The 25,973-nt window shown below is 36.4% G+C and overlaps 1 protein-coding gene across 1 annotated transcript in view; it reads right to left on the bottom strand.

The window, feature by feature from the left end:
• Window positions 1–259: 259 nt before the first annotated feature.
• The window catches only part of LOC123564419 (transient receptor potential cation channel subfamily A member 1-like), a 93,812-nt gene continuing 68,098 nt past the window's right edge, over window positions 260–25,973 (bottom strand). Inside the window, exons 23-30 of the mRNA XM_053526829.1 lie at window positions 18,467–18,633; window positions 16,888–16,948; window positions 16,050–16,118; window positions 12,531–12,704; window positions 10,295–10,363; window positions 9,850–9,963; window positions 6,823–6,941; window positions 260–4,176 (exon numbers count right to left, since the gene is read on the bottom strand). Coding sequence (XP_053382804.1) covers window positions 4,023–4,176; window positions 6,823–6,941; window positions 9,850–9,963; window positions 10,295–10,363; window positions 12,531–12,704; window positions 16,050–16,118; window positions 16,888–16,948; window positions 18,467–18,633 — 927 coding nt within the window. The 3' untranslated portion in view covers window positions 260–4,022. The remainder of the gene's footprint in view (window positions 4,177–6,822; window positions 6,942–9,849; window positions 9,964–10,294; window positions 10,364–12,530; window positions 12,705–16,049; window positions 16,119–16,887; window positions 16,949–18,466; window positions 18,634–25,973) is intronic.

Here is a 25,973-nt window from a genome sequence, read left to right as displayed (position 1 = left end):
AATGTGTGACAGCAAGCAATACAACTGCAAGCTTGTCCCTTTCCAACTTCTTGGTAACCGAAACATTTCCTGTTGTGTGGGGCATTTTGGGGAGACCTTTCTGTCAATTCGTAGGTGTCTGTTGTATGTGTCCTACAAAAATTGTTGGGTAATAAAGATTGAGTATCATGAAAGTTAAAATAATCATTATGTGACAGAACTGCTGTGATACTGTAAAGGATTCTGATTTCAAATCAATTAAGAAACAAATTACTACATTAAAATATTTATTATATACTTATAATTTTTATAATTGTAAATTCTGTCAAAAATACAGCTTGTATTTCACAATATGAACATTCAGAAAAAAACTGCGTATTATGTCTTTTGTATTGTATGTTGCCAGGCTACTTTTATTAGCTCACCCAAGCCAAAGGCTCATGGTGAGCTTTTGTGACCACTCGATGTCCGTCGTCCGTCCGTCAACATTTTCTAAAAAAATCTTCTTGAAAACCACTGGGCAGAATTACACCAAACTTCACAGGAATGATCCTTGGGTGGTCCCCTTTCAAAATTGTTCAAAGAATTCAGTTCCATGCAGAACTCTGGTTGCCATGGCAACCAAAAGGAAAAACTTTAAAAATCTTCTTGTCCAAAACCGTAAGGCGTGGAGCCTTGATATTTGGCATGTGACATCATCTTATGGTCCTCTATCAAGAATGTTCAAATTGTGTCCCAGGGGTGAAAAGAGGCCCCGCCCTGGGGGTCACAAGTTTAACATAGACTTACATTGTAAAAAGCTTTAAAAATCTTCTTGTCTAAAACCACATGACCTAGGCCTTTGATATTTTGTATTTAGCATTGCCTTGTGGTCCTCTACCAAAACTGTTCAAATTATGCACCTGGGTTTAAAAGAGGCTCTGCCCCGGGGGTCTCATTTGTTACAAAGACTTATATAGGAAAAAAAATTTAAAAATCTTCTTGTCCAAACCCACAAAGTGTAGAGCCTTGATATTTGGCATGTGACATCATCTTATGGTCCTCTATCAGAATTGTTCAAATTGTGCCCCTGGGGTGAAAAGAGGCCCCGCCTTGGGGGTCACAAGTTTTACATAGACTTATAAAGTAAAAAAAAATTGAAAAATCTTCTTGTCTAAAACCACATGACCTAGGCCTTTGATATTTTGTATTTAGCATTGCCTTGTGGTCGTCTACCAAAATTGTTCATATTATGCCCCTGGGTTGAAAAGAGGCCTTGCCCCTGGGGTCTCATTTTTTACAAAGACGTATATAGGAAAAAAACTTTAAAAAATCTTCTTGCCTGAAACTGCAAGGCCTAGGCTTTTGATATTAAGTATGTTGCCTTTCCTAGTGTTTCTCTACAAAAATTGTTCAAAGTATGACTTTAGGGTGAAAAGAGGCCCTGCCCTAGGGGTACCAAGTTTAACATAGACTTATATAGGAAAAAAATTAAAGATCTTCTTGTCTGAAAGTTCAAGGCCGAGGCATTTGATATTTAGTTTGTAACATTGCCTGGTTGATCTCTAACAAGTTTGTTCAAATTATGCCCCCAGGGGTGAAAAGAGGCCCTCCCCTGTGGGTCACTTGTTATAATTATATGTTATATAGGAAAAATGACTTAAGAAATTATCAGGTCATATTTTCTAGACTGTTTAATTATAATTACCTGATAACCCAAGCAATTAGGGATCACTTGACTGTGACCTTGTCCTACTGACCTACTTTCTTGTTTTTCAAGATACAGCCTTGAAATTTGGAAGTAATGTACAATTTTGCACACCAATCTTAAAACTGTCTTTTATTTTAATATTTTAGCGTCAGTTTGCCATTTGAAACATGTTACTCAGGTCAGCGATTCAGGGTCATCATGACCCTCTTGTTAAACCCTTAGCCTGCTGGCAGCAACTCTGCCTTTGCGGCCAGCGCAGACCAAGATCAGCCTGCACATCCGTATCTGATCATGGTCCGCACTGTTCGCCATTCAATCAGTATCTTTTTGGTATGCACGCCTTTTTACAGTTAATGGTACTGTCCAAATTGAAAGATGGACGAGTTCATTATAGTAATTTAGCAAGGCAAAGGTTAAAGGCACAACCTGACATAGTTGTATGAAAAGTGCATTTCTGTTTTAACATTGACAATTAATTATGATTTTGTTCAATAACAATAAAAAACCCATAAAAGTGGAGGTATTAATAAAGGGTCATTACAATAGTAGCTTGATCTGGAGCCAATTATAGCATCCCAGATCGAGTTACTACTATGATAATTCTATTTTATTTTCCATTACACTGACTCAGTACAACTCATACGAAACTATTTGTAAATAAAATAGTTTTGTATTTATTCCAAATTTTGGCTGATGCATATTTAAACACCTTTTCCAATGCCTGGATTACTTGTCAATGAAGAAAGGTTGGCTTACACATGTCACCGGCGTCTGCATTTAAAGTATTTGAAGTGCACACCAGTGTAACAGGCTTTTACATAGTCTTTTCAAGTGTTTCAGTCTACTCTGGTGTACTAAATATCTACAGTAGAAAAATCACTGTACACTTCTGTTACAAACTAGAAATTGCTTTTGTAAAAAAGCGCATGTCTCCCCCAATGCAAAGTCCTATAGGCAAGAAGTCAATAGGGGTCAGGAGCGAAAGTCAAAGAGACACTGATGGTTGGCTGCAATATGGATCATCTACTCTGCATGTCCAATAATCCTATTATGTTTCAACATCCTAGGTCAAGTGGTTCTCAAGTTATTTTCCAGAAATGATTTTACATGACCAGGCCCCTGTCACCTTGACCTTTAATAGACTGACCCCAAAATCAATAGGGGTCATCTATTCTGCATGTTCAATCATCCTATGAAGTTTCAACATTCTGGGTCAAGTGGTTCTCAAGTTATTGATTGGAGTTCAGGCTCCTGAGACCTTGACCTTTAACAGAGTGAGCCCAAAATCCATAGGGGTCATCTACTCTGCATGTTCAATCATCCTATGAAGTTTCAACATTCTGTGTCAAGAGGTTCTCAAGTTATTGATTGGAAACGGTTTTCCATGTTCAGGCCCCTGTGACCTTGACCTTTAACGGAGTGACCCCAAAATCGTTAGGGGTCATCTACTCTGCATGAACAATCATCCTGTGAAGTTTCAACATTCTAGATCAAGTGGTTCTCAAGTTACTGACCGGAAATGGTTTTCAATGTTCAGGCCCCTGTGACCTTGACCTTTAACGGAGTGACCCAAAAATCGATAGGGGTCATCTACTGTACATGTACAATCATCCTATTAAGTTTCAACATTCTGGGTCAAGTGGTACTCAAGTTATTGATCGGAAATGGTTTTCAATGTTCAGGCCCCTGTGACCTTGACCTTTAAAGGAGTGAGCCCAAAATTGAAAGGGGTATCTACTGTGCATGTACAATCATCCTATGAAGTTTCAACATTCTGGGTCAAGTGGTACTCAAGTTATTGATTGGAAATGGTTTTCAATGTTCAGGCCCCTGTGACCTTGATCTTTAACGGAGTGACCCCAAAATCAATAGGGGTCATCTACTCTTCATGATCAATCATCCTATGAGGTTTCAACATTCTGGGTCAAGTGGTTCTCTAGTTATTGATCGGAAATGGTTTTCAATGTTCATGCCCCTGTGACCTTGACCTTTGACGGAGTGACCCCAAAATCAATAGGGGTCATCTACTCTTCATGACCAATCATCCTATGAAGTTTCAACATTCTGGGTCAAGTGGTACTCAAGTTATTGATCGGAAATGGTTTTCAATGTTCAGGCCTCTGTGACCTTGACCTTTGACGGAGTGACCCCAAAGACAATAGGGGTCGTCTACTCCAGCAGCCCTACAATCCTATGAAGTTTGAAGGTTCTAGGTCAAATGGTTCTCCAATTATTGCTCGGAAATGAAGTGTGACGTACGGACGGACGGACGACCGGACGGACGGACAGGGCAAAAACAATATGTCTCCCCCCAGAGGGGGAGGGGAGACATAATAAAGAAGCACAATGGTGACTAGACAAAGTCAAATCTGTTTGGGAACTCTGTCCTGTCACTGACTATGGAGATGTTATCATACTGGTCATTTTTGATCTCTATATGGAAATGGTCACACAGATTCCTTAGTAAATCTTGTTGTAATCTCATATTGTGCTGCATCTGGCTCAACCTGCAAAAACAATAGAAACCAGTGTAATTGAAACACATATGTAATAGAAATGTGTGTAATAGAAACAAGTGTAATTGAAATACATGAAATAGAAACTGGAGAAGCATTAAGGTTTAGCAGTATATCACAAAAGAACATATTATTTCAGTAAATGAACAGCATCTTGACCAACAACTTATCTGTCCAATACATGTTTTACTTTTCTCTCCCATGGTGTTGGATGAATTGTCCTCCTTTAAATAAGAATGCCATATGTAAAGAAATAAATATAAACAATTGTCAAAAACGATGTTTTACTTAGTTTTGTAAAGTTTAAACACTTCTATGATGTTGCAAATGCATCAGAATGAAGACATGTAACAGCATTTTAAAAATGGTGAGTTTTTAAAGGCGCTGAACTGTCCAGAAGTATGGCCCCTTCATGCTGTCCCTTTCCAGAATTCAATACATATATATATATCAGAAATTTGACAATGGTTTTGTAGAAAAATATGAATGTTTTATATGCTGTTAAATTTTCATATAAAGCAATGCTTTCTTTCTATGATTTGATTTGATTTGATAACTTTTCTCTGAAACATGGACCTATATCTTAAGACATGTAATTGAAACACATGTAATAAAAACTGATGGAACACAAAGATGTGTAACAGAAACCAGAGTTATTGAAACACATGTAATAGAAACTAGTGTAATAATAATAGATATAATAGAAATCAGTGTAACAGAAACACATGAAACAGAAATCAGTGTAACAGAAACACATGAAACAGAAATCAGTGTAACAGAAAGACATGAAACAGAAATCAGTGTAACAGAAACACATGCAATAGAAACTTGTGTAATAGAAACACCTATACTGTGCTTTCATAAGTGAGCACTGTTATAAACAAGAACACTTAGTGAAATGGTATATGCTGCTGAACAAAATGATGGTTTCATCCTAAAAAAAATAATGTCAACATTGAATTACACATGCCCCCAAGAAAATACTTGATAGAATAATAAATAAAGCCAAAAAAGGGCCAATACTAAAAAATAGATAATAAAGTCCCAAAATTAGGCATATGTGCACTTCATGTACACCAAGTTTCATTTTTGTTGGAGGAGTTGAGTACACAGTCTATTTTAAAATTAAGTATAAGTCCAAAAAGGGCCATAACCCCTGAAAAAATAACCAGACATGAAATTCCCAAAGATATACATATGTCCACTTTATGATGACGATGTATGTTACGTTTCAGTTGAATTTGACTGTAACTATATAAGTTAAGTACACAAGGTAATGAGGTAGTTCTGACTGGGCTACATCCAAAAAAGGGGGGATAACTAAAAAAAAAAATCAAGCACGAAAGTCCCCAAAATATGGCCATATCCAGTTCCTGTGGATGATATATACAAAGCCTAATTTGATTTGGATGGATACTGCAGGAGTAGTTGAGTACACAAGGTACAAATGTAATTGTAATATAAATAACTATCGGACAAGAAAGTCTCTGAATGTATGTACATGTCCACTTCATGTTGATGATACATTCCAAGTTTCATTTGAACTGCATGAAAATGTAGGTAAAGTTAAGTGACAAATAGGAGACCTGAGGTCTTCATCATGAAGAACTAGAAAAGTCATCATGTGACCTAAATTGTATTGGTGTGACTCTAAACCCAACAAAAACAAAAAAAGAGAGAGAGAAGGCATTGTATTTTGTCCTCACACGGTAAAAAACTGATACTAGTTTTGTAAAAAAAAAAACTCTTCTGGTAGTGAAGGTATGGAGTGGACAAGATCTACAGTTATATGATCTTTAACAAGTATGACTTGGACCTACTAATCTGTACTAGGTGCTCTGCACGTTGTCTACATCTGGTAAACAATCCATGCTTGTTTTTTGAAGTCATCTAGAAGATAGAGGTGATGTGAAATAAAGCTAGTTGACATTTGATCTACAAGTATGGCCCTGATATTAGACTGAGTTACCTATGGTATGCATTTTTCTCATTGAAATAATATGAACAACTGAACAACAGACCTACAGACATGCATGATCCAATAAAGTCAAGTAAGCTAACCTATATTTTGTATCTGAGAGTATTTTCAGAAAATGAATGTTGATTGCCAGGTTTCTTCCCTTCTTACACTTAAGTCATTTCCAGCCATACCAAATAAAAAGATTTACTTTTGTATAACCTGTGAACTAATCAAAGCCTTGAGATGTCTGGTGGTTGCGGGTTTTGCTAGAGTTATTTTCATTTTAAATGCCAATCAATAAGAAACAAATACTAATCATGTAATGTGCCTCATATCTAAGATAAACTCTGCCTGACCTTACATGAACAGCTGGAAGTCAGTGATGTAACCATGGGCTGGAATACCTATCACTGGCAGATCTTATATAATCTAAATGGCCAGTGTGAATGGATAGAGGATGAATAAGAACTGCTTGATCATTGATAATTCATCCGCATTGTTCATGAATGGGACTACTTTGTGTAGCACATGAATATCCTTTTGATGTGATTTGGAATCAAAAAAAGATGCTACATTGTCAGAAATATACTTAACTTTGGTAGCGGGATAAACCTGCAACCAAAAACCGCTTTTGAACATGAGAAAGATAGATTAAACTTGTTTTCTAGAATACATACTGGGTTTTATTTTTGTAGACATTTCTCTGTATTTCCTGTAGTGTCTCTACTGTAAAGTCTTTCTCTGACTGGGCAATAAATTCCACAGATGTAGTGATCCCAAACATGTAATATTTGAACTGAAACGTAAAACAAGCTATAATTACTACAAAACCAAGTGATCCATGTAATTTATGTTTGAGAACTCCTTGTGTAGACTTTGATAGTACCAGTAAGTAAGTATTTTAAGTTTCAAGTCAATAGCTTTGATAGTTAAGAGATACTTTACTTTATCAAAAACTCTAACCAATGGCAATGCCTGAACACCAATGCTGGGGCGAGTGCAATAGCTCTACTTTTTCTTAGAAAGGCATGGCTTCCCGGCTTCTTGTAGTAGATGTGACTACATTTGGGGAGGCAAAATAACCAAAAACAATATATAGGCTCAAAGTCAAAAATAACTGGCAACAAGAGGGCCATGAAGGCCCTGTATCGCTCACCTGACCCATTGACCTAAAGATCATCAAGATTAACATTCTGACCAAGTTTCATTAAGATATGGTCATAAATGTGGCCTCTAAAGTGTAAACTAGCTTTTCCTTTGATTTGAACTGGTGACCTAATTTTTGACCCAACATGACCCAGATTCAAACTGGACCTTGAGATCATCATGATTACCATTCTGACCAAGTTTCATAAAGATACAGTCATAAATGTGGCCTCTACACTGTTAACAAGCTTTTCCTTTGATTTGACCTGGTAACCTAATTTTTCACCCCACCTGACCCAGATCTGAACATGACCTATACAGCCTCAAGATTAATATTCTGACCAAGTTTCATTAAGATATGGACATAAATGAGGCCTCTACAGTGTAAACAAGCTTTTCCTTTGATTTTACCTGGTGACCTAGTTTTTGATCCTACATGAGTATTGACCCACATTCAAACTGGACCTTGAGATCATCAAGATTAACATTCTGACTAAGTTTCATGAAGACATAGTCATAAATGTGGCCTCTACAGTGTTGTCAAGCTTTTCCTTTGATTTGACTTGGTGACCTAGTTTTTGATCCTACATAACCCAGATTCAAATTGAATCTTGAGATCATCAAGATTACCATTCTGACCAAGTTTCATGAAGATACAGTCATGAATGTGGCCTCTACAGTGTTAACAAGCTTTTCCTTTGATTTGACCCGGTGACCCAGTTTTTGACCCGACATGACCCAGGTTCAAACTTAACCTACAGATTATCAAGATTAACATTCTGACTAAGTTTCATGAAGATACAGTCATAAATGTGGCCTCTAGAGTGTTAACAAGCTTTTCCTTCGAATTGACCTAGCGACCTAGTTTCTGACCCCACCTGACCCAGATTTGAACTTAACCTATACAGCCTCAAGATTAATATTCTGACCAAGTTTCATTAAGATATGGACATAAATGAGGCCTCTACAGTGTAAACAAGCTTTTCCTTTGATTTGACCTGGTGACCTAGTTTTTGATCCTACATGACCCACATTCAAACTGGACCTTGAGATCATCAAGATTAACATTCTGACCAAGTTTCATGAAGACATACTCATAAATGTGGCCTCTACAGTGTTAACAAGCTTTTCCTTTAATTTGACCTGGTGACCTAGTTTTTGACCCAAGATAACCCAATATCAAACTCTCCCAAGACTTTATTGAGGGTAACATTCTGACCAAGTTTCATTAAGATTGGGCCAAAATTGTGACCTCTAGAGTGTTAACAAGCTTTTCCTTTGATTTGACCTGGTGACCTAGTTTTTGACCCCAGATGACCCAATATCGAACTCGTCCAAGATTTTATTGAGTGTAACATTCTAACCAAGTTTCATTAAGATTGGCTAAAAATTGTGACCTCTAGAGTGTTAACAGTCAAATTGTTGACGCCGCCAACGACGGACACAGGGCGATCACAAAAGCTCACCTTTGAGCACTTCATGCTCAGGTGAGCTAAAAAACTGCATTGGTTTAGTGATCCTGAACTAAAAAAGAAACAACTGGCAAAACATTCCACCCATGTAATGGTCCTAGAATACAACAAGAGGGTCATGATGGCCCTAAATCACTCACCTAAGTTTCATTGCTATAACAGACTAGAGAATGTGCAACTTAGAAGAGGAACATAAATGCTTCAAATGTCAAAAGTTCCAAAAGCAGCAATAATTGATTAGATCTGTATAAATCTGAGTGGCAGATAACAAACAGTACAAACACTCTATGCTTCTAAAAGTGGCCAAGCATTCCATTTTTAACAAAATTTTAGAGAGGACCATGTAATGATGCTACAGACCAAGTCTGATGAAGATCCACCAAGTGGTTTACAAAAAGAAGTTGTTTTAATGTATTACTAATTTTAGCTCCAGCAGGCCCTCAAAGGGACTAAGCAGGGCCCCCGCCCACCTTTGAACAAAGTTACAATGATACTACAGACCAAGTCTGATGAAGATTCATCAAGTAATTGATGAGAAGACATTTAAAGATATTTCTGTTTTTAACTCTTAAGGACACTAAAAGGGACAAAGCTCCTACATTTGCCTAAATTTGGAAGAGAACTTCATAATAATGCTACAGTAAGTTTGATGAAGTTCCACTGAATGGTTTATGAGAAGAAGTTGTTTAAAGGTATTTATACTTTTAGCTGTAGCAGCCCCTAAAAGGGCCATTTGAACAAATTTGAAAGATGCCTTTAAAATGATACTGCAGACCAAGTTGATAAAGTTATAACTAGCAGTTCCTGAGAAGAAGTTGTTTAAAGGTTCTTCTATTTTTTAGCTCTAGTGACTTCTAAAAAGGGCCTGGCATCCCCAGTCGAATAGTATTAGGAAAAACTTTACACCAATTTTGATGAAGATCAATCTGCATACAATTAATAGAGATGCGATGTACCACAGACTTATCAAAGACTAAGGAATTTAAAGCAATGGTTGCACTATATATGTATTCTGAATGACCACTGCATATGAGAATTTTTTCATTCTATTTAATTTTAAGTTCCAGCTATTAAAGTAATACATACCCTTGCCCAGCGTGTATTCTTCTCTTCATTAGGTTTGATGTGAAAGAACCTCTGATAAACACGACGCTGTAAGGACTTTGGAAACCTGTTCTCACTGTCATTCACTTGTTCAGACTACAAGTGCAATATAAAATATATTAAGGTATCCAATCCACAAATAGATAACATTTAAATGGCTGGTGACCCTATCTTTTTTTGGTATTAGATGCCCATAATGATATGCACAAATCACTACAGTCATGTTTTTGACTGCAAAATGATAAATCTTACACTGTAATAACTGGATTTCTGTTGAAATTTCACTGAAAACTATTTAGTTGAAATAATAAAATTCTGTAACATATATTTTATCATGTAACTTAAACTTTCTTTTTCGGTAAACAATACACTAAAACTATGCATAAAAAAAAAAGAGAATTTTTTATGAAACAACTAATAGTTATACCTGCAACCCTATACGTTTGATGTATGCCTGTTTCTGAATCTTGTCAATGTCACCAACTGCCACACCAATCTACAACAGACATCTTTTTGTTCAATTATATTTTTACTTTCAACATAGAAACAAAATAAAACAAGAGCTGTCAGCTGACAGTGAGCACGACTATTCTCAGTGCTTGATAGTATAATATAAGCTATGAGTAAAACTTTAACATTACAATAAGCATATTCTAAGTCGAAAAGAGGCCATAATTCAGTCAAAAGCTTGATAGAGTTGCCTCCTCCTTTTTACAGACTGGGGTCATGATGGTAAACAAGTATGCAAAATATGAAAGCAATATCTCAATGGACTTTGAAATTATTTGGGGTGGTATGCAAACTTTAACATTACAATAAGCATATTCTAAGTCGAAAAGGGTCCATAATTCGGTCAAAATGCTTGAAAGAGTTGCCTCCTCCTTTTTACAGACTGGGGTCATGATGGTTAACAAGTATGCAAAATATGAAAGCAATATCTCAATGGACTATCTGGGGTGATATGCAAACTTTAACATTTGTTTGACGCTCACGCCGACGCCGGGTTGAGTAGGATAACGCCCTTATTCTTCGAATAGTCGAGCTAAAAAATAAATAGAATTAGGTTATATGCTTTGAGAAAATAAAGTACAGAGGTTTGCTGGACTGAACATTTCAACAATTTGTTGGACAACACTTTAATGTTACAAAATTAAAGAGGCATACACTACATCTAAAAGATTGAAACTTTGGGCTAGACATACGTAAAAGAAGAACTTGTCACATTTTTCAAGAAGAACATATATCAAACTATTCTGTTTTGGGTGAATAATCACTTATATAGCGTCTCTCTGTAATAAATCACTATCCACCCAAAATTGTACAACAACAACTTGATAAATAGTAAAATGTGCATTTTACCTATTATTGCTAGAATGTTTAGCTGAAATTTTGAGAGCTGATGTTGTCTTATGAATAAATGCAAGTGCGTGTAAAATAATCAAGAAAAAAGGGAAAATAGCATGATTTTTGCAGCGAATTGGCTAACTGCTGTGGCACCATAATGTGTTGTGTTGTACACTGTCTGGTGATATTGGATGTTTCTTTTATTTGTTCCTTTTGATTCAATGATTCATTTACACATGGTTTGGTTTCTGAAGATATTTAATTACACTTAGTAATAGGTTATGCCCCATTAACTGAGATCAGTCAGTGCTATAAGACAACAAATTTCCATACAAAACAAGAGCTTGGGTGTATGATGTTCAGTCTCATGTATACTGTTCATTAATATTGATATTTGACCTAATGACCCTTAACCTTCAGCTGGCTAAAGGGTCCAAGCTTTCCCTACAATTTCTTACAAACCATTTTAAGTCTCAAAATCACTGTGACCTTGACCTTAGACATACTGAACCTTTAAATAATAGGTGTCATCCATTTACTGACCACAGGTAATTGTCATATGAAGTTTAACACTTATTGCAATTGCAAAGTAACTGTGACCTTGACCTTTTAACCTCCTACTTATAAACAGTTGGTACTATCACTGACCACAAACAATCAACCAAGTTTGAGCACTTCAAACATATGCATTTTCAAGTAATTGATTGAAAATCATTGTTACCTTGACCTTTGACCTCCTGAACCCACAATGACAACAGAAGTCATTTCAAGATCATAGACAGACATTTTAAGAAGATTTACCGCTGTTAGTCCAAGGGTTATCTTTACCAGAAACTGTTCACCATGACCTTTGCTGAAACTCAAAATAGGGTTTATCTACTGACCACAAGCAATCATCCTAGTAAAACTAACCAATTTAGGACAAAATGTGCTCTGTTTATCAATAGGAAACCAAAGTGTCAACTAACATAACAAAAATAATATTCCCCCTCTTTCTCAAAAGAAGAGCATAAGCATTTGTGTAATTTTAAGACTATTACTATCATTATCTGTAAATGTACATTCATCTGAGATATTGGTATTCAATCATGGACAATGTAATAAAGATACATGAACTATATCACTTCTAAGTCATTACCAATTAGTTCAAGATGAACATGAACACTGTGACTATGATATTTACAAGTTAGTCCATAAGCAGCTGGCATAATAACCAACAACTTAGTCACACTGAAACAGGAGCATAGAACACTTATTACCAACAAGTTCAGAAGTGCTGCTGGCATGATTATCATCAACATCGTTACTATGATATTTACCAATAAATTCATAAGTGCTATTGGCATAACAATCATAAACATTGTCACTATGATATAAGCATCCGCAGTGAAAGGTGAGTTGTCTTGTTCCACATAAACGTCCACAAAATTGATCTCACCAAGAGTCATAGCTAACACTGTCAATGGAAAGACATCATTGTCTCGAAATCCAGGCTGAAAGTATGAAACAATCATAATAAGTATTAAGGGTCAGATATTACAAGGTGCTTACAGTGAAATTGTGTTGATCCCATCATATCTAGGGATAGCTTGCATTATATATTACAATGACATATACAGTACAATCGCGATCCTACGAAAAGCCAAGGGACCGGTCGTTTTTTTCGTAATATCGCATTTTCGTTCGAGCGTAGCATAGGAAATTTCGCTATACAGCACATTAATATCTACACGTCGTAACCCATGATATTTAAACATGTGATTTTCGTATCGGAGTACATGTATACCAATTTTATATGTACACCTGGGTTTACTACAAACCTTATTCGAATCAGAGCTCAGATGGTATGTAGAATGTAGAACGGGTTTTTTTTCTTCACTTTTTGGTTGCGGGTTTATCCCGCTACCAAAGTTAAGTGTATTTCTGACAATCATGTAGCATCTTTACTTGATTCCAAATCACATCCAAAGGAATTTGTTCATGTGCTACACAAAGTAGTCCCATTCATGAACAATGCGGATGAATTATCAATGATCAAGCAGTTCTTATTCATCCTCTATCCATTCACTCTGGCCATTTAGATTATATAAGATCTGTCAATGATTAGGTATTCCAGTCCATGGTTACATCACTGACTTCCAGCTGTTCATGTAAGGTCAGGCAGAGTTTATCTTAGATATGAGGCACATTAGTATTTGTTTCGTATACATGTATATTTATAGATTCCCTTACAGAAGCAAGCCTCTGTGGCGTACATGCTGCGTATTTGCTGTGTATATGCCGCGAACACAGTAGTACGCCAGAGGAGTACATTTTACATACACCGCATGCCGCATACATGCCGTGTACTATTTCAACGAGTACACAGCATGTACGCAGGAGGTCACTAGTACACTTCAAGTACGCAGCACAGACTCTGAAAATTTAAGGAGTACACTGCATGTACGCAGGAGGGACTTGTACAAGAAAATAGTACACTGCATGTACACCGCAGATACTTTGAAATTTGTGCAGTACACTTCATATACGCGGGAAAGACTTGTACAATTTCTTTTGGCATTTATACTTAGTTTTTTTTTTATAAGTTAAAGTCTGAAGTAAACTTCATATACGCGGGAGGGACTTCATGCAGGAAGGATTTGTACATTTTTTTTTTTTGGAAGCAAGAACTTGATTTCCGAGTAACTTTTATCTTAATAGCATAGAATAGTTCAGATTACCGGTATTCTGAACAATAAAAATTTGCCAAACTATTTGCAATGTTCATTTGTGAAGCTTACATCTTAGTGATTTCTGAGCTGCACCTTGCATGCAGTGTAAAAATATATTCTTTTTCATTTTGAATTAATCCTGGAGCTTTCTAACTTGGATAATTGAAAAGCCTTATTTGAACTTTGTTGCATTACATTTTGTAATACATGAAATAATTACCAAGATAATGCCTGAACAGCGCCCGAATGAGAAGAATTGATAGCTCTCACTGTTATTTGAATACTCTTAAGCAAAACACCACTCTATCATGTTTTATAAAGGCTTTAATGCTCATTATGTTAACTCATTAAGGCCTCACCAAATTAAAAAGTTGTTCATCGGATTTGCCGCTCGTATATTTTCAGAACGTTTTTGGCTAATTGCGCTTGCCCCATTGGAAAAAATCAATCCAAAATTTTTTGGTGCGCTACTTTTTACGGACGTAAAAGTGTATAAATGCTTATATAATTCCAGTCCTAGATTGTTCTCAGATGGATTTTAATCAAAATAAATACATACTACGCACACATCGTCTATAATAAATCATAACACTTATATTTAGTTGCATTAAAGTTGTTTCCCCTTGATGCAGTTACGCCATTTTCTTCAAATGTTTACCAAATTACATGCTACAAAAATTGATTTATTTCATTGAAAAGTGGATGGAGAAAAGCATACTAATTTATTTGATAACATCAATCTACATTATTTTGGTAAGGGTAAATACTTATTGATGCATGTCACTTATCTTTTTTCTGTTTTTTTCTGTCCAAATGATCAGCATTTGCATACGAAAGTTGGTGGGGTAAGGAATTTACATTATCACAGCAGTTTCGCCACAAGAGTACACAGCATGTATGCAGCAGGAGTACACAGCATGTACGCCGCAGGACTCGGACCAGGAGTACACAGCATGTACGCCGCAGGAGTACACAGCATGTACGCCGCAGGGGTAGTACACCACAGGCTCATTTGCATGTGAAAAGTGTATGTGCCGCGTACATGCTGCGTACTATTTCTCGCATACTAAATTCCTCCAGCGTACATCCTGTGTACTATGTAGTCCACAGCATGTACGCAGCAAGTAGTACGCGGCAGAGCTCATTTGCATGTCAAAAGTGTACTACAAACGTACTATCGGTGTATGTGCGGTGTATATCCTGCGTACTATTGATTTCAGTACTCATCATGTACGCATCATATACGCTGTATGTACACAGCAAGAGTACGCAGCAGGCCTTTTTCTTCTGTAAGGGTTGGCATTTAAAATGAAAATAACTCTAGCAAAACCCGCAACCACCAGACATCTCAAGGCTTTGATTATTCACTGTACATAAAACATATACAGGGTACATTGTTGCACGAGAAAAAAAAAATTGCAGTTGCATAATCCGATACCCTCAGCTACCCTATACTGAATTGTTTGGTATAATAAAACGACAATATACAGACGATCAGGACTTAAATATTGTTTTATTTTCTTTATGCAGTGATTGTTTGAGACGTACAGATATCGATGCAAGTGTGACTTGTATGCCATCCGATCGGATAGTTATAGGAGAAAAAAATAACCACTAACTTGTTTCATAGTGTACAGCGTATGTGTTTCGAAGTTAATTACTAAGTTTTCACACTTTAATCACTGTATACGCCCAGCTAAATGATAGTGACACTTTCCACTCATAAGCATTTTCACACCGTTAAGGAAGGTGTGAAAACTTAGACGATACATTCGTAAAATCGCAACTAAAACAAGTTGAAAACAGGCTTAATTAAGGGCTGACAATACATTCGTAGGAGCGCATTTTTCGTAAAAGCGCATTTTCGTAAAACCGCGACTTGTTACATAGAAATAAGAAGGAAAGCAGCCGGGTCCACAACACCTTTTCGTAGTATACCGGTATTTCGATAAATTGCGATTCGTAGCATCGCGAATGCACTGTATATGTTTTACTTCACTCTGTGACCATTTTTTAAAGATTTATCTAATGGTACAAGTTGTTCAATATCTTGGTCAAAGAATTACGAATGAAATACACTTTTTTGTATTATATTATTTACCACAAGCAAATGGTGAAAGTTCTTACCACTTGTGCTATAACTGCACCAAAAGCCTGGGCAAAGGCCATCAGGAATAATATAAGTACTAACATCACCTGAAAAAAGTCACAAGTTAGGGTTTTTCTTCTTACAGCTGTAAGATTTCAATCCCTACTGAAATTTTATAAAGTAACAATTTAGTTCAAATAACAAACATTAAGTGACTGAGTATTGCAGTGGCAAAACAGAAGTCCCCTACTGGTGGCCTTCACCTTTAACCAAAAAGCAAAGATCATGTGTTGACACACATTGGCTCATCATGGTATGTATTTGTGTGTAGCACTAAGAAAATCCATCAATGCACATAAAAGTTATGGAGCAGAAACAATTTTTACTTGACCTTCCATATTGACTTTGACCTTTGACCTACAAGCATGTCATGTATGTGCATAATCTACATATTTCCCTCTGTTTATATAACAAGTTTTATGAACCTAGCTTGAACACTTTCCGAGTAATTGCAGGATCCAGATTTGCAGACGGACGTACAGATGGACGGAAGGCATTCCTCTAGTCCCCTCTGGCATTTCACTGGTAGGGGATCTCTAGTCCCCTCTGGTGTTTCACCGGTATGTGACTAATAAACTCCTTTAAAATGCAATTTTTATATACCTGGATACACTAATGTATGAAAAGCAAGGCAAAGATTATTTGTTTATGTAGGATGACCAAATGTATTTCAATAAAAAACAGTCTGGTATCTTTACAATCATTTCTTTATTTTGATATAATAATATACAAAACAGCCACTGAAACAATCTCATAAACTAAATATATTTCCCTGCCTAAAAAGAAAACAAAGAAATGATATGTTATTTTGCTTACCTTGGCTAAACTCATCATCACTTCACTGAACATCACAAAATATATACCAATAACATCGAGTCTGAAATATATACCAATAACATCAAGTCTGAAAATATATACCAATAACATCAAGTCTGAAATATATACCAATAACAAATGGTCTGAAATGTATAACAAAATCATACAGGCTGAATTATATACCAGTAAGTAATATTTAGCCTGAAATATATACCAATATCATGTAGTTGTATACCAATAACATCAAGTCCGAAATTCATACCAATATCATAATAGTCTACAATTTATACCATAACATCTAGTATGAAGTATATTACAATATCAAATAGTCTAAAATTTATACCAAAAACATACAGTCTTAAATTACAATGTTCTTATCCATCTTTTAATTTGGACAATACCATTAACTGTTAAAAGGGGTGCTTACCAAAAAGATACTAACTGAATGGCGAACACTGCAGATTTTGATCAGACTGCATGTATGTGCAGCCTGATCATGATCTACACTGGTCGTAAAAGCAGAATCAGTCGTGTCCAGCATGATGAGGGTTAAATGAAAGTAGTTCAGTAACATAAAACACATTTTGTGTATTAATGAATTTAGAACTTGACTGTACTTTCCTTCCATTCTATCTAAAAATTTCAGGTTCTGATAGTGGAGGAAGACCCTAGACGTCTCTCAGGGCATTGTTGCTGGCACAGAAAAGCACCTGGGTGGAACCACCTACCTTTTGTAAGCCAGCTGGGTGGCTTCCTCACAAGTGTAAAGAAATTGATATAATTTCTTTTTGTTGAAAGAAAGCACACTCTCCTTATATCTTTTCATAAGTTAAGAAACACTTTTCTTACAAAAAGGTGAGACTAAACAGGTTAAGATCTAGGTTAGTTAATGAGTGCGTCACTATAGAAAAACATGTTGTTTTTCTCACGAAGTGCACATAAAATGCATCTAAAGTTATTAGTCAGGTCATATAAGTGTTATATTGCGGTAAAATGATGGACATTGGGTGTAACTTGAGTGACAATTTATCTATATTTTACGAAAAATATTTTTATTATTACTTTCTGTTTGTACCAGAATTCATTCATTTTCCTTATGTAAATGATGTATTTGACCAATCTGTATAAATATGGAGACAAAAATGTATATTGTCGGACTAAGCTGAGGGGGACGCCCGCTCACACAGCAACCACGTGGTGGCTCGGAAGTTGGCCAGGGCTAAGGCCTTGCGCTGTGCGCAGCCTGAGAACATTTGCAGACGGAGACAGAGAGTTATGAAATGCTTAAAGGCTTATTCGTGCTACATGGAATTTTGTTAGCTCTGTCAGTTAGAAGTTATACTATTGGTGACGGAAAATAAACTAGTTAGAAACAAAAACAGTGTATTGGGTTATTTATCCAACAGATTTAATTAGCGGCTACGCTACACAAGAAGAATTCTACACCTCAAGCAAGGTTTTGAGCAAACACCTCTGGGAGGAAAGTGATTTCAGGTCAGCAACCTCAACTACTCAGCAACAGAGGCCCCTCCAATAACTATTATCTATAAATACAAATTAAGTTTTGTATACAGCTTACCTCTGAAGGTATGAAATAAGTAAAAACCAAGCACAGAGAGAGGATATCCATGCCCCTCGCCAGTTTGTCTCACACGGGTAAAGGTTTGGTGGATTGATGAAAACTAGGGTAGATGCCATCATCATCCAATTAATGTAAGTGTATGGGTTGATGAAATATCGCCATTTCTGAAAACCAATTACTATATGTATATAATGAAACAACTTGACTCATCTTCCTTCGTTGGATATGTTTAATCTTATTTTTGAACCAAAAAGATATGTTATGTTTAATTTCTGACAAAGAATGAAACCATTCATGTTGAAAGGTTGCGGAAAGCTATTCACTTACATTTAAACTGCATATACATTATTTCAGGGTTGCCACTTAGTTGATAAAATGAAATTCCCTGACTTCCCTGACCCATACTTTTCACTAACCAATATATTAGTCGCAACTTGACCGCGATGGTTGACCTTAGGCTGATTATTCATATCGATTATTTCATTATAGAAATCAAGGGTGCTTAGGGTAGCCGTGTATAATTTTATGGAATTAGTTTGTATACAGTGCAGTATCAAAGTATATACACTTACATTTGATCAGTTAAAACTTTCCTATACACTAATTTATATTTACACAAATTTATATCTCCTTTTCTCGCGCAGCTCATGTTTTACGTACACTCCTTTTCAATAATAGGTTGTGCCTCATTGTGTATTATAATGCAAAGGTCAACCATCGGGGTCAAGTTGCATCCACTATACCACCAGATTGGAAATACTTATAAATACTGTTTGAAGGCTGCATTAGCCACTGACCATTTTAAACATAGATCCAGAATTTCATTTTTCCCTGACTTTTCTAAAATTTTATTTTTCACTGACCAATATCAAGATTTCCCCAATAATTCACTGACCTTGAAAAAAAAAATCCCTGACTTTTCAAGGTATGTGGCAACCCTGATTTTCCTCCTTTCTGCAGAGAATTATGACAGAAAAATCTTCCGGAACCCCCTATTCAGTCTATCTCTGATTCCAGCCATTCCCAACCGTTGAGGTTGTAAGCATGATAAAAATTTTGTTTTAAGACATAGTCCTAAGCTTTAAAATACTTGAAGCTTTGTTCACCTCGCACTCTATGCTATAAGCAAGTGAAATGCTAAGAACCAGCTAACTTATTGACAGTTGCCAAAAAAACTGTTTCTTGCTATTGATGGTATGCCACAGTATATGAACAATACTCTATGTTTCAACATGCATTACAGTTACAAGTCATTCAAAGTTAAATTTAAATCTAAATCCAGCTAGAACTGACATATATTGGGAAGATCCTTACTGAAAGAAAACATTTTAAATTGAAACCAATATTCCTGTTATAAATAGGCCTGCTACATTTCTGAAATGGACTAGTCTTTCATTCAATTTAGGCAGTACCACTTCTTATTCAAAGGGGTGTTCACTGATATTATACTGACTGAATAGTGAACAGTGCAGACCATGATGCATATCTGTGCAGGCTGATGTCTGTGCAGGCTGATCCTGGTCTGCACTGGTTGCAAAGGGAAAACCACTTGCCGCCAGTAGGCTAAAGGTTAATGGATAATGTTTTTATTAATTGGGCCAAGGAGTTTCTTCATTTAATGGCAGTCTATATGTGCCCTTTGCCTTGTTTTTAAAGGGAATGTGGATACATCAGATAATTAGGTCATAGCCATAGAAGTTTCAATCTTGGTTATGTTGAACAGTTTATAGGATAAATAAGTCACAGCTGAAGATCTGGTTACAGTTAATAGGTTAATAGGTTATAGCTGAAGATCTGGTTATTTTCAACAGTTAAAAGGATAAATAGGTCATAGCCGAAGATCTGGATATGTTGACCAGTTAAGAGGTTAAATAGGTCATAGCCGAAGATCTGGTTATGTTGAACATTTAATAGGATCAATAGGTCATAGCTGAAGATCTGGTTATGTTGAACAGTAAGCACAACAAATTGGCCTTTTTCTCTAGCTTTTCACAAAGTTTACCTTATTTACTCACTATGACTATGGTAATATATTCTGTCATTATTCTCAGCACATTCCTCATAAAAACAATAATTTAAAATTAAAGTTCAAATTCTGTCATAAAGCACTGCTGAATATCAGCCTAAGACTGTTGTTAGCAAAAACAACAACAACAGGCTTCTCACGGTAACTCCGATGTGGAATCTTAGTCATACATAGATCATAACAAAAAGTTTGGTCATAATATGATTACAAAATATCTCTAATGACCAGTTAACATAAATAATTTTCCATATAAATATAAATTTCTCTAAGAAATACTCATTCATATTTCAACAACATTGTTCATATTAAAATATTACAATATCACTAACTTCAAGCACACTAAAAAACTACAGTAAACTCTACAAAAATGTTACAAATGTAAATACAGTCACAACGAAAGCGTTTGATCTAATTATAACTAATGCATCAGCACTTGGAGGATCCTTTCAAATTATGTATCACTGTTGTGAAATAGACTACATCAAGTAAAAAATGTGGCTTGTATACGAAAGTTGTTATCAGCAACAGCTGTGTAGGACCCAAATAACAAAGAGCAACAAGAGCACCACAATGCGGAGCAATACACGCCCAAAGGTATGACCTTTGACCCCTAAGTGTGACCTTGACCTTGCAGGTAGCCATCATGAACATGCACTCTGCACATCAACATTTGTGTCAAGTTTCTTCGAAATCCTTCAAGGGGTTCAAGAGTTACAGAGTGATGACCTTTGACCCCTAAGGGTGACCCTGACCTTGAAGCGAGACATCCAGAGCATGCGCTCTGCACATCACCTCGATGTGGTGAACATTTGTGACAAATTTCTTTACAATCCTTCAAGCAAGGGTACGAAACACACTCATATGATTATTGACCCCTAAGTGTGACATTGACCTTAAAGTGGGCCTCTGCATGTTGCCTCGATGTGGTGAACATTTGTGTCAAGTTTCTTTGAAATCCTTCAAGGGGGTCAAGAGTTAGAGTGGACACAAAAAACACTCATATGACCTTTGACCCCTTAGTGTGACCATGACCTTGAAGCGAGCCATCCAGAACATGCGCTCTGCACGTCACCCTGATGTAGTGAACATTTGTGTCAAGTATCTTTGAAATCCTTCAAGGGGTTCAAGAGTTATAGAGTGGACACGAAATTGCGAAGGGACGGACACTGGGGTATAAAATAATATGTCCCTTCAGGCATATAAAAGATGTATAAAGGAACAGCTATGGTTCCTGCAGATATACCTCTATCATTGTCTGAAATGTTAACTTAATCTCTTGAAAAGTTTGTTTTCAGTTATGTTCCGGACAAACAGCAACTATATAATTCAAATAATATAAAAGACTTATCAATCTTGTATAGCATACTTCCTCTCAATGTCCTAAGTCAGTGTGTGAAAGTTTAATCAAATGTTAGAAAATTTTGGAGATATTCTGCAGGCATTCATTGATATGTTTGTTTGTTTGTTTTGGGTTTAACGCCGTTTTTCAACAGTATTTCAGTTATGTAATGGCAGGCAGTTAACCTAACCAGTGTTCCTGGATTCTATACCAGTACAAATCTATTCGGTTTTACTTCAGTTATAATAAGGCAGTCTGAAAGACAGCTAAATCCCCCGCCACTGCTATGGATAGTGAAAGGGTAAACCCTTGACCTTTAGCTGTGACCTTGACCTTGAACTGACATGGCTGACTCATGAATTCTGTACGTCTTGATGTGGTGATCATTTGACCCAAGTTTCATGAAAATCCTTCAAGGGGTTTTGGAGATACAGAGCTCAAACCTTTGACCTTGAGTTATGACCTTGACCTTGAGTTGACATGGCTGACTCATGAGTTCTTGATGAGGTGATCATTTGACCCAAGTTTGATGAAAATCCTTCAAGGGGTTTAGGAGATACAGAGTGGACATAAAATGGAAGGCTCAAACCTTTGACCCTAAGTTGTGACCTTGACCTTGAGCCAGCATGGCTGACTTATAAGTTCTGCACATCGTTTTGATGAGGTGATCATTTGACCCAAGTTTTATAAAATTCCTTCAAGGGGTTTAGGAGATAGAGAGCGGACACGAAATGGAAGGCTAAAACCTTTGACCTTGAGTTGTGACCTTGACTTTGAGCCAGCATGGCTGACTCATGAGTTTTGCACATCGCCTTGAGGTGATCATTTAAGCCAAGTTTCATATGAATCCTTCAAGGGAATTAGGAGATACAGAGCAGACACAAAATGGAAGGCTCAAACCTGTGACCTTCAGTTGTGACCTTGAGCTGGCATGGCTGACTCATAAGTTCTACACATTGCCTTGATGAGGTGATCATTTAAGCCAAGTTTCATATGAATCCTTCAAGGGAATTAGGAGATACAGAGCAGACACAAAATGGAAGGCTCAAACCTTTGACCTTCAGTTGTGACCTTGACCTTGAGCTGGCATGGCTGACTCATAAGTTCTGCACATTGCCTTGATAAGGTGATCATTTGACCCAAGTTTGATGAAAATCCTTCAAAGGGTTTAGGAGATACAGAGCGGACACAAAATAGAAGGCTCAAACCTTTCACCCTAAGTTGTGACCCTGACCTTGAGCCGGCATGGCTGACTCATGGGTTCTGCACATCGTCTTGATGAGGTGATCATTTGACCCAAGTTTCATGAAAATCCTTCAAGGAGCGGACACGAAAGTGTTACGGACAGACGGACGGACTGAAGGACGGATGGAGACCATTCCTATAACCCCCCACAGCTTGTGGCAGGGGATTAATAAACTTTTTTAGTATTCAATTTTAATGACTGATTATGATTAAAATATTCTTGTCAAAAAGGGCATCATAAGAAAAAAAAATTCTTCAACGATTTGAATGTGGGATTTACAGTGTTCTGTTAGGGCCAGCGCCTACTCCACATGAACATGAAGCGCAAAGGTTCGACAGTACAATTGCTAAGTGCGACAGTACGATGGCAATAACACGACAGTAAGACGGCAAAGCACATAGAATGATGGTGACTGTTGTGCTTCACAATCGTACTGTCGCGCATCACCATTGCACTGTTGTGCTTCCGTAGTGTCGGACTTTGCCTCGTATTGTCGCACTTCACCATCTTACAGTCATACATTTGCACTTCGCATTCACAGCGAGCAGGCACTGGCCCTAACAGAACACCTTGGTGGCACCTTTGGATAATTTTGAAATGAAAACATTTATTATTCCATTAAAATCAAACATTCACATCTAATACTAATAAAGTTAAAGAAGATTTGCTTCTAATGATGCACTTTTTGACAGAAGTAATTCCAGTATAATCACACATTAAAATCAAATAATAATAAAGTTTATTATACTTTAAGTAAAAACCGAAAGTTCGCAGCTCAAAACTAGTCGGGACTTACTTTTCTGTTATAATTCGAATTATAAGTGTTATTTTCTTATATTTCAGTATATGCTTTTACTGAACGTATATTTTTATGATAAAACGTCAACAATATGCTCCATACTAAGTACAAGTTTTCTGAAATTGTCCAAAACCTTCGACGTAACTTTAAAAATACCACCAAATAACGTTGCGTCTTAGCTCGGAGGTGGGGAAAGAAAACTGGTCCTAATGGAAAAACTAAATTGGTGACATATTATGAATAGTTAATCAAACGCAAGTAAATATATTTTCGCATTTATGATTAAAATTTAAACAAAATTCCTAGACTTGTAAAAAAGTTATACTCGAAAAACGGACAATTTTCCAGCAAAACTCTACGTTACGCTTTATGTAAGTCTGGCACTTTAATATGTCATACTCTTAACATACATCATAGATCATTCACGAAAGTTATCATAGGAAAGTAATTCTTTAATATTTTAAAAATATATTAATTTCATACGTGTCCGCTTCCAACTAAAACAGGGATACACTGAAAACCTGGGAGAAACAGTGAAAATGACGCAATGAAATAATGCCCAAAAAGTTCCGTTAGTGGCTAAGTTTGACAGCGTACAAAACAAAGTGTGACTTGGATTAGAGCCAAGGGGAAAACAGAAATTAATCAGAAATATTCTCAATTTTCCTCCTTTCATTTTTCATAGATATATCTTAATTCTTAAGGTGGCACTCCTCCTTTAATAAATGCCCTAAATTGACAGTCAGCTGGATAGACTGTCCATAAATTAGGCTGATGACATTCTCACATTGAGTTTTTAAATTACACACACCAAGGCAGGTACATTATTCAACACTTAACATCTGTAAGACTGGTAAAACAGTCATTCAATCCTAACATAATTTTGGCAATTAGACATAAACAAATTCAATAAATGTTTTATTACATGACATCTGGAAACAAGAGGGCCAAGACGGCCCTAGGTCACTCACCTGAGAAACACATCATAACAGTGTACACATGTTTGACCTAGTGATTTCATAGAAACAAATATTCTGACCAATTTTCATTAAAGGGAAAGGCAACGTTGTTCTAACGTTAACTTTGTCAGCTGGGATATCTTAAATCGTTTAAAGAAGTGAAAGAATTTTCAAAATTGGAGGAAAAATGAGAAAGTTATGAGCATTTAACTATTTGGTCAAATTGGTGGCCATTTTGTTTCCATGGCAACAAAAAACAAAATGGCGGATTTATAAAATTTTTAGATACACATTTGAACTGCATTTACTTATTACTGTAAAATAGTTTCTCTACTTTTCCCAGCTATAATGAAAGAAATTATCATGTTTTACACCTTACACTCAAGAAACATATGAAAATTAGTCTTTTAAAAGGTTATTTGCTAAATAAAGTATTCTACAGTGTGTAAATGACGTCATTAACACACTAAAATGGCTGCCTCTATCATTAGACATTTTCTTAAATTTCAAACTGCCATATCTTATTCAATAGTTGTCCGATTTTTAAAATTCTTTCAGTGTCATGAAAGGCTTGATGATGGCTTTCATATCAAATTACTAAGTACCTTATTTTCAGGCTTTCCTTACCCTTTAAGATTGGACCAAAGATCTTGAGGGTAAACAAGCATTTTCTTTGATTTGACTTAGTGACCTAGTTTTTGACCCCACATGACCCAGATTCGTGCTTGTCCAAGATTCCATAAAAACAAACATTCTGACAAAGTTTCAGGAAAAATGAAAAAAGTGACCGCTAGAGTGTATACAAGCTTTTCCTTTGATTTGACCTAGTGACCTAGTTTTTGGCCCCTGGCGACCCACATTCGAAATCATGCAAGACTTCAAACATCAATATAAACATTTTGACCAAATTTCATGAAGATATGGTCATAAATGTGGCCTCTAGTCTTATCCAGGTTTTCCTTTGATTTGACTGGATGACAAGTTTTTGACCTAATATGACCCAGATTCAAACCTGACCTAGAAGTCATCAAGACAAACATCAAATTTCATGGACATCCAGTATAAAACGCAGTCCCTATTGCATACACAAGGTTTTTCTTTGATTTGACCTTGCGACCTAGTTTTTGACCACAGA

This window comes from Mercenaria mercenaria, chromosome 2 (assembly GCF_021730395.1).
Source record: "Mercenaria mercenaria strain notata chromosome 2, MADL_Memer_1, whole genome shotgun sequence".
NCBI classification, from domain to species: domain Eukaryota; kingdom Metazoa; phylum Mollusca; class Bivalvia; order Venerida; family Veneridae; genus Mercenaria; species Mercenaria mercenaria.
This window is presented reverse-complemented; position numbering and strand designations above follow the sequence as displayed.